This window comes from Pristiophorus japonicus, chromosome 3 (genome assembly GCF_044704955.1).
Source record: "Pristiophorus japonicus isolate sPriJap1 chromosome 3, sPriJap1.hap1, whole genome shotgun sequence".
Classification (NCBI taxonomy): domain Eukaryota; kingdom Metazoa; phylum Chordata; class Chondrichthyes; family Pristiophoridae; genus Pristiophorus; species Pristiophorus japonicus.
This window is the reverse complement of record NC_091979.1, coordinates 226,931,581-226,948,636: the sequence shown is the minus strand read 5'-3', so window position 1 is coordinate 226,948,636 and position 17,056 is coordinate 226,931,581. Positions and strand designations below refer to the sequence as shown.

General features: G+C 46.1%; 1 protein-coding gene across 1 annotated transcript in view; it reads left to right on the top strand.

Moving 5' to 3' along the window:
• The first annotated feature begins 492 nt into the window (after positions 1–492).
• sh3pxd2aa (SH3 and PX domains 2Aa) overlaps positions 493–17,056 on the top strand; it is a 482,983-nt gene continuing 466,419 nt past the window's right edge. Inside the window, exon 1 of the mRNA XM_070876344.1 lies at positions 493–662. Coding sequence (XP_070732445.1) covers positions 585–662 — 78 coding nt within the window. The 5' untranslated portion in view covers positions 493–584. The remainder of the gene's footprint in view (positions 663–17,056) is intronic.

The window sequence follows — 17,056 nt, the reverse complement described above, 5'->3', positions numbered from 1 at the left end:
GCTTCCAATCCACTTTGTTGGAGTCCAGCATTGGAAGCTGCACCATCAGTCGTATAAACTGTCTTTTCTCTATCGGTCCTCTGTCCTGCTGTATATTTCCAGCATTAAGGTTTTTTTTTTCATTCCAATATTTTCGGGGAGGAAGCCCGGCCATCGCCTCAACTACCCCTCTCCCCTCAGCTTACCGCCACCCAATCGCCTCAATCCTCAATCCTCCCCCTCCTCGGCGACTCTTTGTGCCGCACAACCGCTCGCGCGCCCTTTAAATCGCCCGCCGCTTTCCTGAAGGCGTGGCCAGAAAGGGGCGGGGTTTTCTGCTAGCCCGTATGGCGCTGACTGGCCATCTCCAGTTGCCTGAAGAACAGAGATGCCTATGATTGGCTGTTTGATATGTCAGTCAGGCAGTGGGATAGCTCCAGTCTAAGTAGAAGAAAACGCGGCGCCGGGGAGCAGGAGAAGGAGAGCCGGCACCGAGCGGCGGGGAGTTAGGAGAGCTGGTACCGAACACCTGAAGAGGGGCCTCAGTGACCAGGACACCGGGTGCCGAGTCGAGTCGAGCCGTGCCGTGCCGTGCCGCCAGGACAATGCAGCCCCCGGACCGCACGGCGATGGATGTGCGGGTCCAGGATGTGGAGAAGCGGCGGAACCCGAGCAAACACTACGTGAGTTTGGGAGAGAAGGGGGAGGCCAGGCCCGGCCCGGGGGTTGGGAAAGCGAGGAGGGGGAACCCCCTTACGCAGCCCCGCTCCACAGTCCGAGCTGTGGCGGGGTCTGAAGTATTCAGCACCCACACCCCCGTGGGATCTTTCTCCTCTGAATGACTGGGGCACATCGGCAGTGCATTTATCCACCGGGATTTGGAGGAGTTTTTTTTTGTTTACACATGCCCACTAATTCCCTCAAAGCATTAACTCCTTTAAAGGTGTCTCTGAGTCCCTGAATAGTCTACCTTCGCCCAGGCTTCCCCAGTAGTAGCAACAAGGATTAACCCTACACTTCATTGATATCCTATTGTTTTAATTTTCTACTTTACAGAATTCTCGTCAGTTTTACCATTGAGATTACTGGTGCACCAACTGCATTGCTACCTCAGTGGAAGCGTGCACCATCACCTTGTCTCAATTGACTTGACTAGGTTTTTTCCATCAGGTATTGTAGTGGCCAATAATGTGGGATTTGTGATGGTTGACATCAGTAATTCATGTTTGATGCGAGTCAGTTGTCTAGACGCTTATTGCTATTTCTTCACATAGGAATACGTAAGATATACACACCATGCCATTCGGCCCAACCAGTCCATGCAAGCGTTTATGCTTCACTTGAGCCTTCTGTCTTTCCTCATCTAACTCTGTCAGCATAACCCTTCATTCCTTCTCCCTCAGATGCATATCTAGCCTTCCATTAAATGCATCGATGCTATTTGCTTCAACCACTCCCTGTGATAGTGAGATCCACATTCTCACCACTCTCTGGGTAAAGAAGTTTCTTCTGAATTCCTGTTTGGATTTCTTGGTAATTAGCTTGCATTGATGGCCTCTAGTTATGCTCTTCCCCACAAGTGGAAACATTCTCTCTCTATCCACTCTATCAAAACCTTTCATAATTTTAAAGACCTACATAAGAACATAAGAATTAGGAACAGGGGTAGGCCATCTAGCCCCTTGAGCCTGCTCCGCCATTCAACAAGATCATGGCTGATCTGGCCGTGGACTCTGCTCCACTTACCCACCCGCTCCCCGTAACCCTTAATTCCCTTATTGGTTAAAAATCTATCTATCTCTGATTTGAATACATTCAATGATTTAGCCTCAACTGCTTCCTTGGGCAGAGAATTCCACAGATTCACAACCCTCTGGGAGAAGAAATTCCTTCTCAACTCTGTTTTAAATTGGCTCCCCTGTATTTTGAGGCTGTGCCCCCTAGTTCTAGTCTCACCGACCAGTGGAAACAACCTCTCTGCCTCTATCTTGTCTATCCCTTTCATTATTTTAAATGTTTCTATAAGATCACCTCTATTAAGTCACCCCTCAGCCTTTTTTCAAAAAAAGAGATACAACCTGTTCATCCTTTTCTGATATGTACTCCCTTGCATTTCTGGTACCATACTTGTAAGTCTTCTCTGCACCCTCTCCAGTGCCTCTATATCCTTTTTATAATATAGCAACCAGAACTGTGTGGTCTAACTAAGGTTTGATTTTCAATTCTATACCTCTAGAAATAAACCCTACTGCTTGGTTTGCTTTTTTTTTTATGGTCTTGCTAACCTGTATCACAACTTTGTGATTTGTGTTATTTGTACTCCGAGGTCCCTTCGTTCCTCTACCCCACCTAGATTTGTCTGCTTCAAGTAATGTGACCTCCCTATTCTTCCTACCAAAATGTAATACCTCACATTTATCTGTGTTGATCTTAATTTGATGATTATATGTCTATTCTGCAAGTTTATTGAGGTCTTCCTGTAATTTACTGTAGTCCTCCTCAGTATTGATTAGACTATCCCCCCCCCCCCCCAATTTGGTGTCATCTGCAAATTTAGAAATTGGGTATTTGATTCCAAAGTCTAAACTGTGAATGTGGTCTCAGCACTTATCCTTATGGAACACCACTAACCACCTTCTGCCACTGTGAATAGCTAGCTTTTACCCCTACTCTCTGCTTTCTGTCTTGAAGACAGCTAGCTATCCATTTTGTGACATGTCCCCTGACTCCACATTCTCTGACCTTATTCATGAGTCGATTGTGGGGTACCTTATCGAAAGCCTTTTCAAAAGTTAGATAAATGACATCATCTGCATTACTATTGTCTACTCTCTACCATGCTACTCTCTCTTGTCTACCATGGTCCAAGCTCATGGTCTACAGGGCTGTAGTAATACCCGCCCTTCGGTATGGCTCAGAGGCATGGACCATGTACAGTAGACACCTCAAGTCGCTGGAGAAATACCATCAACGATGCCTTCGCAAGATCCGACAAATCTCCTGGGAAGACAGACGCACCAACATTAGTGTCCTCGACCAGACCAACATCCCCAGCATTGAAGCACTGACCGCACTTGAGCAGCTCCACTGGGCAGACCACGTTGTCCGCATGCCAGACACGAGACTCCCAAAGCAAGCGCTCTACTCTGAACTCCTTCATGGCAAACGAGCCAAGGGTGGACAGAGGAAACGTTGCAAGGGCACTCTCAAGGCCTCCCTGATAAAGTGCGACATCCCCACTGACACCAAGGAGCCCCTGGCCAAAGACTGCCCTGAGTGGGGGAAGTGCATCCGGGAGGGCGCTGAGCACCTCGAGTCTCATCGCCGAGTGCATGCAGAAAACAAGCGCAGGCAGCGGAAGGAACGCGCGGCAAACTTGTCCCACCCTCCCTTACCCTCAACGACTGTCTGTCCCATCTGTGGCAGAGACTGTGGCTCTCATATTGGACTGTTCAGCCACCTAAAGACTCATTCTAAGAGTAGAAGCAAGTCTTCTTCGATTCTGAGGGACTGCCTATGATTTTGATGATGATGATGATGTCTACTCTGTTACTGCTTCAAAAGGTTGAATGAAGTTGGTCAAGTAAGACTTTCCCTTTTGAAATCCATGCTGACTAATCATTATTATATTTTTGGTTTCTAGATGTTCTATTTTCTCCTTGAGTAGGAATTCCATTATTTTTCCTACCACTGATGTTAAGCTGACTGTCTGTAGAATTTATTTGTTCAGATAATATTTATAGTATATGAGCACATTATAAAATAACTTGTGGAGGTGCATCTTCAGGGATATAACAGTGTACCCCAAAGGCTAAGTGAATTTGTGCATTGCCTGCAGATCAGTAAGACTTGATCTATGTTGAACTAGGTGATCTCAGTTTGGGCAGTGGGTAGGAGCACTACTATTGGCTCCTGTGAGGTGGGGAAAATTCTGGGTTTTGGAAATGCAAGTGTATGGATGTTAGCCAGGGACAGTGCTGTGATGTTTCATGGTGGATTCACTTACTGGAATGTACTATGATTGGTATACAAATCCTTCTGTCAAGGATCAACTTGAATAATAGCCACATGTGTATGATACTGTAAAGTAATTGGCATCTGTAGAACTTCACTGAACAAAGAATCGATGTCTTGGGGAAGGGCAGAACATTTGGAGAGAGGAAAGAAAAGCTGCTGCAGTATTTATCTTTGAAAATGTTGGCACTCGTTTTATATCATATGTGTAATGGTCATAAGAACATGAGCAGGAGTAGGTACCTGGCCCCTCGAGCCTGCTCTGCCATTTAAAAAGATCATGGCTGATCTGATCATGGACTCCGCTCCACTTCCCTGACCGCTCCCCATAACGCTTTATTCCCTTATCACACAAAAAATCAGTCTATCTCCGCCTTAAATATATTCAATGACCCAGCCTCCACAGCTCTCTGGGGCAGAGAAGTCCATAGATTTATAACCCTCAGAGAAGAAATTCCTCCTCATCTCAGTTTTAAATGGATGGCCCTTTATTCTGAGATTATGTCCCTAGTTTTAGTTTCCCCTATGAGTGGAAATATCCTCTCTGCATACACTTTGTCGAGCCCCCTCATTATCTTATATGTTTCGATAAGATCACCTCTCATTCTTCTGAACTCCAGTGTATATAGACCCAACCTACTGAACTTATCTTCATAAGTCAACCCCCTCATTTCCGGAATCAACCCAGTGAACCTTCTCTGAACTGCCTCCAATGCAAGTATATCCCTCCTTAAATAAGGAGACCAAAACTGTATGCAGTACTCTAGGTGTGACCTACAGTTGTAGCAGGACTTCTCTGCTTTTATACTCTATCCCCCTTGCAATAAAGGCCAACATTCCATTTGCCTTCTTGATTACTTGCTGTACCTGCATACTAACTTTTTGTGTTTCATGCACAAGGACCCCCCAGGTCCCTCTGTACTGCAGCAATTGTCAATTTTTCTCCATTTAAATTATAATTTACTTTTCTATTTTTTTCTGCCAAAGTGGATAACCTCACATTTTCCCACATTATACTCCATCTGCTAAACTTTTGCCCACTTACTTAGCCTGTCTATATCCCTTTGCAGAATTTTTGTGTCCTCACAATTTGCTTTGCCACCCATCTTTGTATCAGCAAACTTGGCTACATTACACTCGGTCTCTTCATCCAAGTCATTCATAAAGATTGTAAATAGTTGAGGATCCAGCACCAATCCCTGCGGCACCCCACTAGTCACTGTTTGCCAACTGGAAAATGACCCATTTATCCCGACTCTATGTTCTATTAGTTAGCCAATCCTCTATCCATGCTAATATATTACCCCCAACCCCATGAACTTTTATCTTGTGCAGTAACTTTTTATGTGGCACCTTATCGAATGTCTTCTGAAAATCCAAGTACACCACATTCATTGGTTCCCCCTTATCCACCCAGCTTGTTACATCCTCAAAGAACTCCAGCAAATTTGCCAAACATGATTTCCCTTTCATAAAACCATTCTGACTGCTTGATTGAATTATGCTTTTCCAAATGTCCCACTACTGCTTCCTTAATAATGGACTCCAGCATTTTCCGAACATCAGGTGTTCGGCTAACTGATCTATAGTTCCTGCTTTTTGTCTGCTTCCTTTTTTCAATAGGGGCGTTACATTTGCGGTTTTCGAATCTTCTGGGACCTCCCCAGAATCCAAGGAATTTTGGTAGATTATAAGCAATGCATCCACTATCTCTACAGCCACTTCTTTTAAGATCCTAGGATATAAGCCATCTTGTCCAGGGGACTTGTCCGCCTTTAGTCCCATTATTTTACCGAGTACTACTTCATTAGTGATGGTGATTGTATTAAGTTCCTCCCTTCCTATAGCCCATTGATTATCCACTATTGGGATGTTTTTAGTCTCTTCTACTGTGAAGACCGATGCAAAATATTTGTTCGACGTCTCTGCCATTTCCTTGTTAGAAACATAGAAAATAGGTGCAGGCGTAGGCCATTCAGCCCTTCAAGCCTGCACCACCATTCAATAAGATAATGACTGATCATGCAACTCAGTACCCCTTTCCTGCTTTCTCTCCATGCCCCTTGATCCCTTTAGCTGTAAGGGCCATATCTAACTCCCTCTTGAATATATCCAATGAACTGGCATCAACAACACTCTGCGGCAGGGAATTCCACAGGTTAACAACGCTCTGAGTGAAGAAGTTTCTCCTCATCTCAGTCCTAAATGGCCTACCCCTTATCTTAAGACTGTGACCCGGGTTCTGGACTTCCCCAACATCAGGAACATTCTACCTGCATCTAACCTGTCCCGTCCCGTCAGAATCTTGTACGTTTCTACGAGATCCCCTCTCAACCTTCTAAACTCCAGTGTATAAAGGCCGTGTTGATCCAGTCCTCCCCTCATATGTCAGTCCAGCCATCCCTGGAATCAGTCTGGTGAACCTTCGCTGCACTCCCTCAATAGCAAGAATGTCCTTCCTCTGATTAGGAGACCAAAACTGAACACACTATTCCAGGTGAGGCCTCACCAAGGCCCTGTACCATTGCAGTAAGACCTCCCTGCTCCTATACTCAAATCCCCTAGCCATGAAGGCCAACATGCCATTTGCCTCCTTCACCGCCTGCTGTACCTGCATGCCAACTTTCAATGACCGATGAACCATGACACCCAGGTCTTGTTGCACCTCCCCTTTTCCTAATCTGCTGCCATTCAGATAATCTGCCTTTGTGTTTTTGCCACCAAAGTGGATAACCTCACATTTATCTGCATCTGCTATGGATTTGCCCACTCACCTAACCTGTCCAAGTCACTCTGTCGCCTCTTAGAATCCTCCTCACAGCTCACACTGTCACCCAGCTTGATGTCATCTGCAAACTTGGAGATATTACATTCAATTCCTTCGTCTAAATCATTAATGTACCCATTTGTCTCTTTGTGCCGTCAACTCATCTATTTTGTTACGAATGCTATGTGCATTCAGATAAAGAGCTTTTAAATTTGTGTTTTTTACCATTTTTTCCAGTTTTGACCCCACTTTCTGATTCACTTACATTTATACAGTCTGTCACTTCCTGGCAAACTCTGATTTTCATGTTCCCCAATGCTGCCCTGCTCTATTGCCTTCTCCTTTTCCTTGAGTCTTTAAATTTTAACTCACCTGAATTCCTGCCCCGCCCTCTTTCCCCCCACCCCTCCCCTGCCGCCACTAATTTGTTTAAAGCCCTACAGCCCTAGTTATTTGATTCGCCAGGACCCTAGTCCCAGCATGGTCTAAGTGGAGCCCTGATGGACGGAACAGCTCTCTTACCCCAGTACTGGTGCCAGTGTCCCACGAACCAATAAATATATTTTTCTGAATTCAAAAACAAATAGTGGGGGTGGGAGCGGTGTAGAGAAAGGAAATCAGAATCTTCAAGCTACTGTGTGCTTTCGGTACTGTTAAATTAATTTAAAAAAATCTTGCTTTTCTTTAGTGCCTGGATTAAATAGAATAAGCAATGAGCCTTGTGATGGGATATGTATCCCACTCATGCCAACCTCAACTTGTTCGAGACTTTGAGTAAAGAAAAAGAAGGTTACAGGCATCAAAAAATGGAAAAGCAGACTATTTTTTAAAATCGCAAGCGATTATGAAATATTGGTGTTCAGAGGGACCTGGGTGTCCTTGTACAAGAATCACTGAAAGTTAAAAATGCAGGTACAGCAAGGAATTAAGAAAGGAAATGGTAGGTCGGCCTTTATTACAAGAGGATTTGAGTACAAGAGTAAAGACGTCTTACTGCAATTGTATAGGGCCCTGGTGAGACTGCACCTGGAGTATTGTGTACAGTTTTGGTCTCCTTACCTAAGGATGGATATGCTTGCCATAGAGGGAGTGCAACAAAGTTTCACTGGACTGATTCCTGGATTGGAGGGATTGTCCTCTGAGGAGAGATTGAATAGATTACGCCTATACTCTCTCTAAGAGTTTAGAAGAATGAGGAAAAGAGTGTTCGAAGATCAGGCCCTCAAATCTGCCACCAAGCTCATGGTCTACATGGCTGTAGTGATACCCACCCTCCTCTATGGCTCAGACGTGGACCATATACAGTAGACACCTCAAATCGCTGGCGAAATACCATCAACGATGTCGCTGCAAGAACCTGCAAATCCCCTGGGAGTAAAGACCCACCAACGTTGGCGTCCTCAATCAGGCCAGCATCGAAGCACTGACCGCACTCGACCAGCTCCATTGGGCGGACCACATTGTTCGCATGCCTGACATGACTCCCAACGCAAGCACTCTACTCTCAACTCCTACATGGCAAGCGAGCCCAAAGTGGGCAGAGGAAACGTTTCAAGGACACCCTCAAAGCCTCCTTGATGAAATGCAACACCCCCACTGACACCTGAGAGTCCCTGGCCAAAGACCGTCCAAAGTGGAGGAAGATAATCTGGGAGGTCGCTGAGCACCTCGAGTCTCATCGGCGAGAGCATGTAGAAATCAAGCACAGGCAGCAGAAGGAGCGTGCGGCAAACCAGTCCCACCCATCCTTTCCTTCAACGACTGTCTGTCCCACCTGTGACAGAGGGGCCAAGTTTCGGCCTGAGTTGCTCCTGTTTTTTTTGGAGCAACTGGTTTAGAATGGAGTATCTTAGAAATTGCAATTCTCGGCATTTAGTTTGCTCCAGTTCTAGTCAGTTGGAACAGTTTCACTTTGGAACAGATTTCTTTTCCAAAAGGGGGCGTGTCCTGCCACTTACACCTATTTTGAAAGTTTAGGCAGTGAAAACTTACTCCAAACTAACTTAGAATGGAGTAAGTGAAGATTTTTGTACGCTCAGAAGAACCTTGCCTACACTTTACAAATCAGGCGTAGGTTACAAATTAGGCGTAGGGAACGAGGGGGGAAAGGGAAGTAATTAACTTCTACAAACATTCAACAGTCATACTTATACAAATAAAGATCCAACCTGAATAAAAATTTATAAAGAAAGCAAAGATGAAATATTCCATGTTCCTACCTGTGTGAAGTGCTTCAGGCAGGCCTTCCTTCCATCAGTGGCTGGACGGCAGCCGAAGAAAGAGCAAGCTGCTTTCGAGCTGCAGGGCACTGAGGCCATTCGGCCACGCGATAGGGGTAGCCGAGGAAACATCAAGCAGCTTTCGAGCTGCGAAGGGGATTGAGGCCATTCGGCCAGGGACAGGGAGAGGCAGACAGATAGACACTTAAACTTAAATTTGCAGAATGGGTACTGTATTCTCAACACCACGTATTATGCAATGGTTCGGCATCAATTCACTGCATAGGAGAGAATTGATTAGAGTTCACCGCACCAGGAACGTCATAGCCCACAGGTTGATGGGCAGGAGATCTTACCCACGTCGACAATATCGAGCCAGGCGCTCGTATCTGGACATGAGCGAGGCTGATTGTGTCAAAAGGCTGCATTTCCGCAGAGAAGTTGTCGCTGAGATCTGTGATATGCTGAGAGCAGATTTGCAGCCCAGAAGCAGAATGCCAACTGCCTTGTCTGTTGAAGTGAAGGTGACAGCTGCACTTTCTTTCTATGCCTCTGGATCGTTTCAGGCTACAACTGGAGATGTGTGTGCCATCTCTCAATGTGCAATACATGTGTGCATTTACTAGGTCACGGCTGCACTGTATGCACGAAGGAATGACTTCATCAATTTCCCATTGACGGCACAAGCGATCCATTAGGGCTGTGGGCTTCTTCAGGAGTGCCGGCTTCCCAAAGGTACAGGGCTGCATTGATTGTACCCACATAGCCTTGCGAGCACTTGTGGAGGATTCTGAGCAGTACTGGAATAGGAAAGGTTTCCACTCCATCAATGTGCAGCTCGTGTGTGACGACAAGCAGCGCATTATGTCAGTCGATGCGAGATACGCTGGCAGCACCCATGCTGCGTTCATCCTACACGACAGAGTTATATCTGACATGTTTGAGCAGCAGCCAGAAGGGCAGAGCTGGCTACTGGGAGACAAAGGGTACGGCCTGACCACCTGGCTCATGACTCCCCTATGCATGACATGGACAGAAGCTGACCATCAATACAACATGGAGCACATTGCGACGCGCAGCATCATTGAGAGGACCATTGGCACATTGAAACAGTGATTCCAATGCCTGGACCATTCCGGAGGACACTTGCTATACTCTCCTCAGATTGTCGATCACTTCACTGTTGTGTGCTGCATGCTCCATAACTTAGCTATCATGAGGCAGCAGGAGCTGGTAGTGGAACCAGAAGACCTACGTGAGGGTCCAGTGCATGATGATAGTATGATGTGGATGATGACGACGATCAGGAAAGTATGCAAGTGCCTGATGCCGGAGCACGAGGTTGGAGGAGGGCCGTCCATCGTGCTCCTTTAACGATTGCTCGAGCCTTGCGCCAGCAGCTCATCCGTGAACGCTTCAACTACTGATGCCTGAGAGCTCTGCGACCACTGTTGTGCATGGACATGTTTATTCTTTGCAGTTGTTCCTACGTTGTGTTGTGTTAATGGAACATGAAACCGTTTTAATGAAAAAATATTTTATTGAAAAGTTAACGTCGCTGTAATAAAATATTTGTTGTATCAAACTATACTTTTTAATATGACTCTTGAAGATCACTTAAAGACTTTAAGATCACTTATAAACTTGTAAAGTTACAAAAGTTAAAAAACAATCTCAATGGGAAAAATCTTACATTCTTGCGATCACTTAAACTTCAAGATCACTTTTTAGATGCAAAATTAAATAAGATCGAAAATGTGAGAGCATTTACACTATTAAGATCACTTAAGTTGTAAAGTTACAAAACTTTAAGAACCATTTCAATGTGAAAAATGCAACTACAACTACATCAAGACCAAAAAACAAAAGCAGCAAAAAAAGGCTGCAACCGTCTCTCATCCACATCTCAGTGAATGTTCACTTCACTTCATGGGGGTGTCATTTGATTCCCAGGGCTGCGTGCCCTTATTGCAGCAGCTACCTCTATGATGGCATGTGCCACCACTTGCATGCCCTCCCTGATGGCCTGTGCCGTCATTTGCATGCCCTCCCTGACGGCCTGTGCCATCGATTGCACTCCCTCGGACATTCCCTCCCTAAGTTCCCGTGTCATTACTGCTATTTCTCCCGTCAGGACCGTCACCTCTTCACCCACTGCACTGACGCCACCGATGAGTGATCGGGTAAGCTCATTGGTCTCCACACACAATGCCACAACCTGAGCCGCATCTGTTGCACGCTGAATCTCAGGAGAGCGTGTTTCCAATCTCCTTCTCCTCTGCCTGAGTCTGCCTCGTGGCACCACTATACAGGGAGGCACGGGCTGGGAAGGTGGGGCGCTCGGTGTTCTAGACGACAGCACTCGAGAGCGAGCAGAGGGCTGGGATGGTGGGTGAATGGGTATAAACTGCTCCATGATATCATCCCCACAGCACTGGGATCCGCAAAGTCGGAATCAAAACCATAGAAGGTGGAACCAGAATCTATGCGAGTGGGAGGCGGAGGCTCGGACGGTATTGCACTGACTGTATACTGCTGCATTACACCAGCAGCACCACTGGGACCTGCAACATCGGAATCTAAACCATGGAAGGTAGAACCAAAACCTATGCTAGGGGTTGAAACTCTGATGCCCCTTGATGGGGGCTCATAAACATTAATTTGGAAGCTCTCCCCTGCAGACATTTCAGTCATCGCTGCCATCATCCAGTCTGGATCGTCTGCATCTGATTGTACTGGTTCTTGTTCTGTATCTTCAGGATCCACAGGGTTGGCAGCAGCAACATCATCATCATCATGTTCTGCAAAATATATCAGAACAGTCATATGTTTAACAGCAAGGGAAGGGGCAGGATGGGTGGCATGAGTACTCTCACACATAGCAGGCCAGGCAGCAGGTTGATTTGAAGGGCCACGATGCATTTTCAGGACTTGCCCTCTTCCTCGTGTGCGGGCCCAGCTTGTGCTGCACTGATTGATTTTCTCCATGTACGGCTCATCATAGTAGCTACCTACCCTCTGTTCGAAGGGTGTCTGGATGCAGATTGGGTGTGCCTCCTCCTGTCCGAGTTGCTTCCCTTTTGTTGTGGGCCAATTTCTTCTGCAAAGATTAAAATATAACTTTTTACAGAGTGCGTCTTTCTGCAAGGTGGGACATATAGATAGTCACGTTACAATTGCGATTACATTAAAAATGGAAAATATTACATACACTAACTACTTGACCAAGGTCGTGCCATTTCTTTTTACACTGGCTTCCAGATATAATGGTATGTACCACTGCGCAGTAATCTTCTGCAACTTGGTTCCAGTGTTTCTTCTTTTCTTATGGTGGCACTGTTGTGCGACCTTTGTTGCTGGTATCTAGCTCCTGCCATCTCTGCTCAATGACGTTGACTAATATCTCCACTTCCTCATGCAAGAAATTCTTTGTTCTTGGTGGACGTTGTTCCATTGCAAAGTTGAATTGACAATCTTATTTTTCAAAACACACAGTCCTTAATTTGCATGCACCGATGCAGCACCTGTTCTGCAAGTTTAGCAGCGAAAAGCTGCACTCACTGATTTCAGCAGGTGATTTATTCAACAGTGCTGCTAAAAGCACTCCTTCAGACACAAAAAAATCACTAAAATTAAATCACAAGCCTTTCCAGGGGTCCACGAGACAAATCTTCACTTTTCCTCTAGTCCCTTTAAAAATGGCCGAGTGCCAATGTTTATATGTCACTGCGCGTTGCCTTATTTAAATTAGCCCCGCCCCCCACTACTTGTAGCATCGGCGCGAGTCTGTTGCTTCCCCCCCCCCCCCCCCCCCCCACCCCGCTGTTCTGTGCGCGCCGTGCCAAGCTGCTGAAGAGCTGCAGGGAGCCGCAGAATATGCAAGTATTTTTTTGGCGCACTTTCCTGCGCGAAAAACGGGCGTCCAGGTCGGGGCGACCCGAAACTTGGGCCCAGAGACTGAAATTCACGTATTGGACTGTTCAGTCACCTAAGAGCTCACTTCAGGAGTGAAGAAGCAAGTCTTCCTCGATTTCGAGGGACTGCCTATGATGATGATGACTGTGTGGACAGGGGTACATGTGTTTTTATTGTGTATTGTACTTACGTTCAGGTGAAAGACTTTCCTCTTGTGTTGAGATAAGTGTTCTGGGCTGTGGCAGCAACTAGGTAATTGGTCCCTCTATCTCCTGTTTACAAGGATGGTGGTAATTTGATTTTTAAAGTTATCTTTACAGCACAGCAAATACAATGCTGGAAGTCCATTTCAAGCTCGTGCCTAGTACTATTTACTGTAGATTACTCTGATCCAAATTATTTCCAACCCTAATTGTACTGCTGTTCATTAAAAGATACTGATTTGTGAATATACAGTAACAGATCGAGAAAACTCAGCTTTGTTTTAGAAAATTTGAACTAAATGACCATGTGACAAATTACATTGTTATGGAATCCTGCTCCAATTTATTGTTCAATTATAAAACATTGTTGGTCTCAAAGACTCTGAGCTGAAGGAGAGGAAAAGGGGCAACATCAAAGCCAAATGACACAACTTTGTAAAATGATCCTTGCTTCCGAGACCATGTGTAGTTCCTGTGCAAAGTGTTGTTTTATGCCCTCGTTTTCTGGCCAGTATTTATGACTCAACAACATCACTAAAACAGATGATCTGTTTATTTATTTCATTGCTGTTTGTGTGCCTTCTTGGCTGATTTGTCATTTTTGTAACATAGGGAAACATAAGGACATAAGAATTAGGAGCAGGAGTAGGCCATTCGGCCCCTTGAGCCTGCTCCGCCGTTCAGTGAGATCATGGCTGATCTTCCACCTCAACTCCACTTTCCTGCGCTATCCCTTGATTCTCTGTGCTTCATTGCTTATAAAGTGCTTTATGTTGTCCTAAGATTGTGAAAAGGCATTGTATAAATACAAGTTCGTTCTTTGTAAGTAAGTACTGCCAATGATTTGCAAAGTGTGGCTAACTCAGTTCTTCTTCGGAGTGCTGCAGTAGAAGCTCAGACTTCTGTCATTCAGGCTCAGGCTACTGCCATTGTGGCTGTGCTTACAGTTTGCAGGGTGTCCTAGCAGTCCAGCAATTTGTCCTCTAATAAATCAGGTGCCACCCTGGCACCATGAAGCACGAACCTGCTATCTTCTCTCAGGATGACAGCATTCGTACTTCCACCGCTGCCACGCCAGTGCCTAGACTGCTGCCACACATGCTGATGTGGTGCAGTCTACAGCCGGGCCTTCTAAGCCTGGAGCAGCTTGAGGTTGTCCTACAAGGCCATCGACAGACTCCCCCACTGAAAGTCAGCAGCTATTCACCAGGTGCTGCAGCCATTGGGGTAGCACTTCGAACGAGCACTAGGACAGGCAAAGACACACGGAAGACAGGCACTAAGGGAATGCACGAGTGATTAGTTAACTTTTTGTTATATAGTATTTGGATTGAATGATTTATAAAATGTGGTTTGGAATGTTTGTTTTGTGGTAGCTTTCATTTCAGCATTGTGGACAAGAGGACGCTGTGAAGTTCCTTGACGGAGGGATGGTAAGGGGAAGTGTTGAGCAACGGGGATCTGGGGTTTAATTCAAGGGAACCGGAGTCTGATGCGCTCATGGACAGCTCGCCTGGAACGTGGATGTGCAGGCTACCTCCTCCTACTCCTCCTCCTGAGGTGGTTGTGATGGCAAGGGCTATGCCCTCAGATGGCGAATTGGGACACCTGCTCCGGCGAGTACTGGAGGGCTCCTCCCGAGCAGTCAAGTCAGCGGAACTGTTGCTTGAGCACCCCGATAGTCTGCATGATGATATTCCTTGTAGTAGCATGGCTATCATTATGTGGGCTGGCCATGAGTAGTAGGGTTGCGGAGGGGAGTCATCAGCCAGGTGTAGAGCAGATAGCCCTTGTCGCCTAGCAACCACTCTCTGGCTTGATGTGCCTGGAAGATTTCTGGCACTGAGGACTGACGCTAAATGAAGGCATCATGACTGATGCCAGGATACTGGGCGTTCACCATCATGTGCTGGGCGTTGTCTAGGTGAATGGTACCCTTTGTGGTTACGGAACATCTTACCATTGAGATGCGGAGCCCGCAAAACCACATGTGTGCTGTTGATGGCACCCTGCCCCATGGGAAGTACGATACCCTGGCAAACCCACGTGCGCACTTCTCCTGCTTCTCTCTGATTTAGAGAGAAGACAATGCAGTCCCCGCTGTCAGCGTACAGAGCCTCTAACCTCCCGGATGCAATGATGGACGGTGAACTGCGTGATGCTTGCTATGTCACCTGTTCGGGCTTGGAAGGATCCACTGGCAGAAAAATTCAGGGCCACGGTCATCTCCCTGCTCTGAGGCTGCAGGTCTTGTTCCAAAAGGTGGCAGAGTTCTGTGACCACATCTTTGATGAAGCGGAGTCACCGAACATACTGCTCCTGGCTTGGGTGCAGGTAGAAGTGCTTCCTAGGCAGATAAGGCTGAGAGCCCTCCTTCTTCTATCTGCAAGCAGCTTGTCTTCTTTGCTGCCTTTGCTCCATCTCCCTGTCCTGCTGCTGCAGCCGTAGCGGGACTGCAACTAGAGCCCCCACGACTGGGAGCAAGTGGCATACTTGGAGGCCTTCCAGTAGCAGCCAACGCTTTCATAAGATCCAGCAGCACTCTCTGCACACCTTTTAACAACTTTTTAAATGGCTTTCAACAACCCAGTACTGTTACAAAACTGCAAGAGCCAATATAAAAGCACTAATCAACTTACGTGCAAGTTGAATGTATCCCTTTTTAAGTAGCTTTGGTGGGGAGTCCCTCGTGCAGTTGGGAGGGTGTTGAGTGGAATGGCAACGTCGAAAATGGTCGTGCATCAAGTCTGTGTCGTCGTAATCTGAATGTTGCCGGCACATGCACATACCGCCCACACTATCACCCTCCCCAAAGAAAAAGCCATAACTGTTGGCACTGAATTTCGTGGCCCATTTGTTTTTGCCTGCAGTTGCTCATGAATGGAAGTTCCTGGTAAATACCAGATGATAGATTAATGGGCTAAGTTTGCTGTACGTGGGGAAAGCCCTAGGCCAAATCTTGCTGGACTGGGGCCTTTTTGCAGTATGCATCGTTATTTGGACATTTTCCTGCACCCTTCAGCTCGAATATGTGGCATAACTTGCTGGAAGTGCAAGCTGGTAATGGCGTGGCGAAGACAACCGAGCATTTGGGACCTTGGTGAACAATGGGACCAACTCCTTAACCAATGAGTTTCAAGGATTTGAGAAAGAAACACAGAAATGAAGGAGATGAGAAAAAGGATTCGGAAAAGGTCCTCTCAATCTTCTCTTCCAAGGAGAACAACCCCAGCTTCTCCAATCTATTCGCATAACTGAAGTCCCTCATCCTTGGAACCATTCTTGTAAATCTTCTCTCTACCCTCCCTAATGCCTTCACATCCTTCCTAAAGTGTGGTGCCCAGAATTGGACACCATACTCCAATTGAGGCCAAACCAGTGTTTTATAAAGTTTCATCATAACTTCCTTGCTTTTTTTACTCTCTGCCTCTAATTATGAAGCCGAGGATCCCGTAAGCCTTTTTAACCACTTGCTTAACCTGCCTTGCCACCTTCAACGATTTGTGCACATATCCCCAGGTCTCTCTGTTTATGCACCCCCTTTAGGATTGTACCCTTTAGTTTATATTACCTCTCCTCATTCGTCCTACCAAAATGTATCACTTCGCACTTTTTTCTGCGTTAAATTTCATCTACCACGTGTCCGCCCGTTCCACCAGCCTGTCTGTCTGTCTTGAAGGCTATCGCTATCCTCCTCGCAGTTTGTTATATTTCCAAGTTTTGTGTCATCTGCCAATTTTGAAGCTGTGCCCTGTACACCCAAGTCTAAGTCATTAATATATATCAAGAAATGCTGTGGTCCTAGTAACAACCCCTGGGGAACACTACTATATACTTTCCTCCAGGTTGAAAAACAACCATTCACCACTACTACAGAAAGGTTAATTAATAAGCTTGTAGTAAAGGGGCCTTTAGGGAAGAGTGACCACAACATGATAGAATATTATATTGAGTTTGAA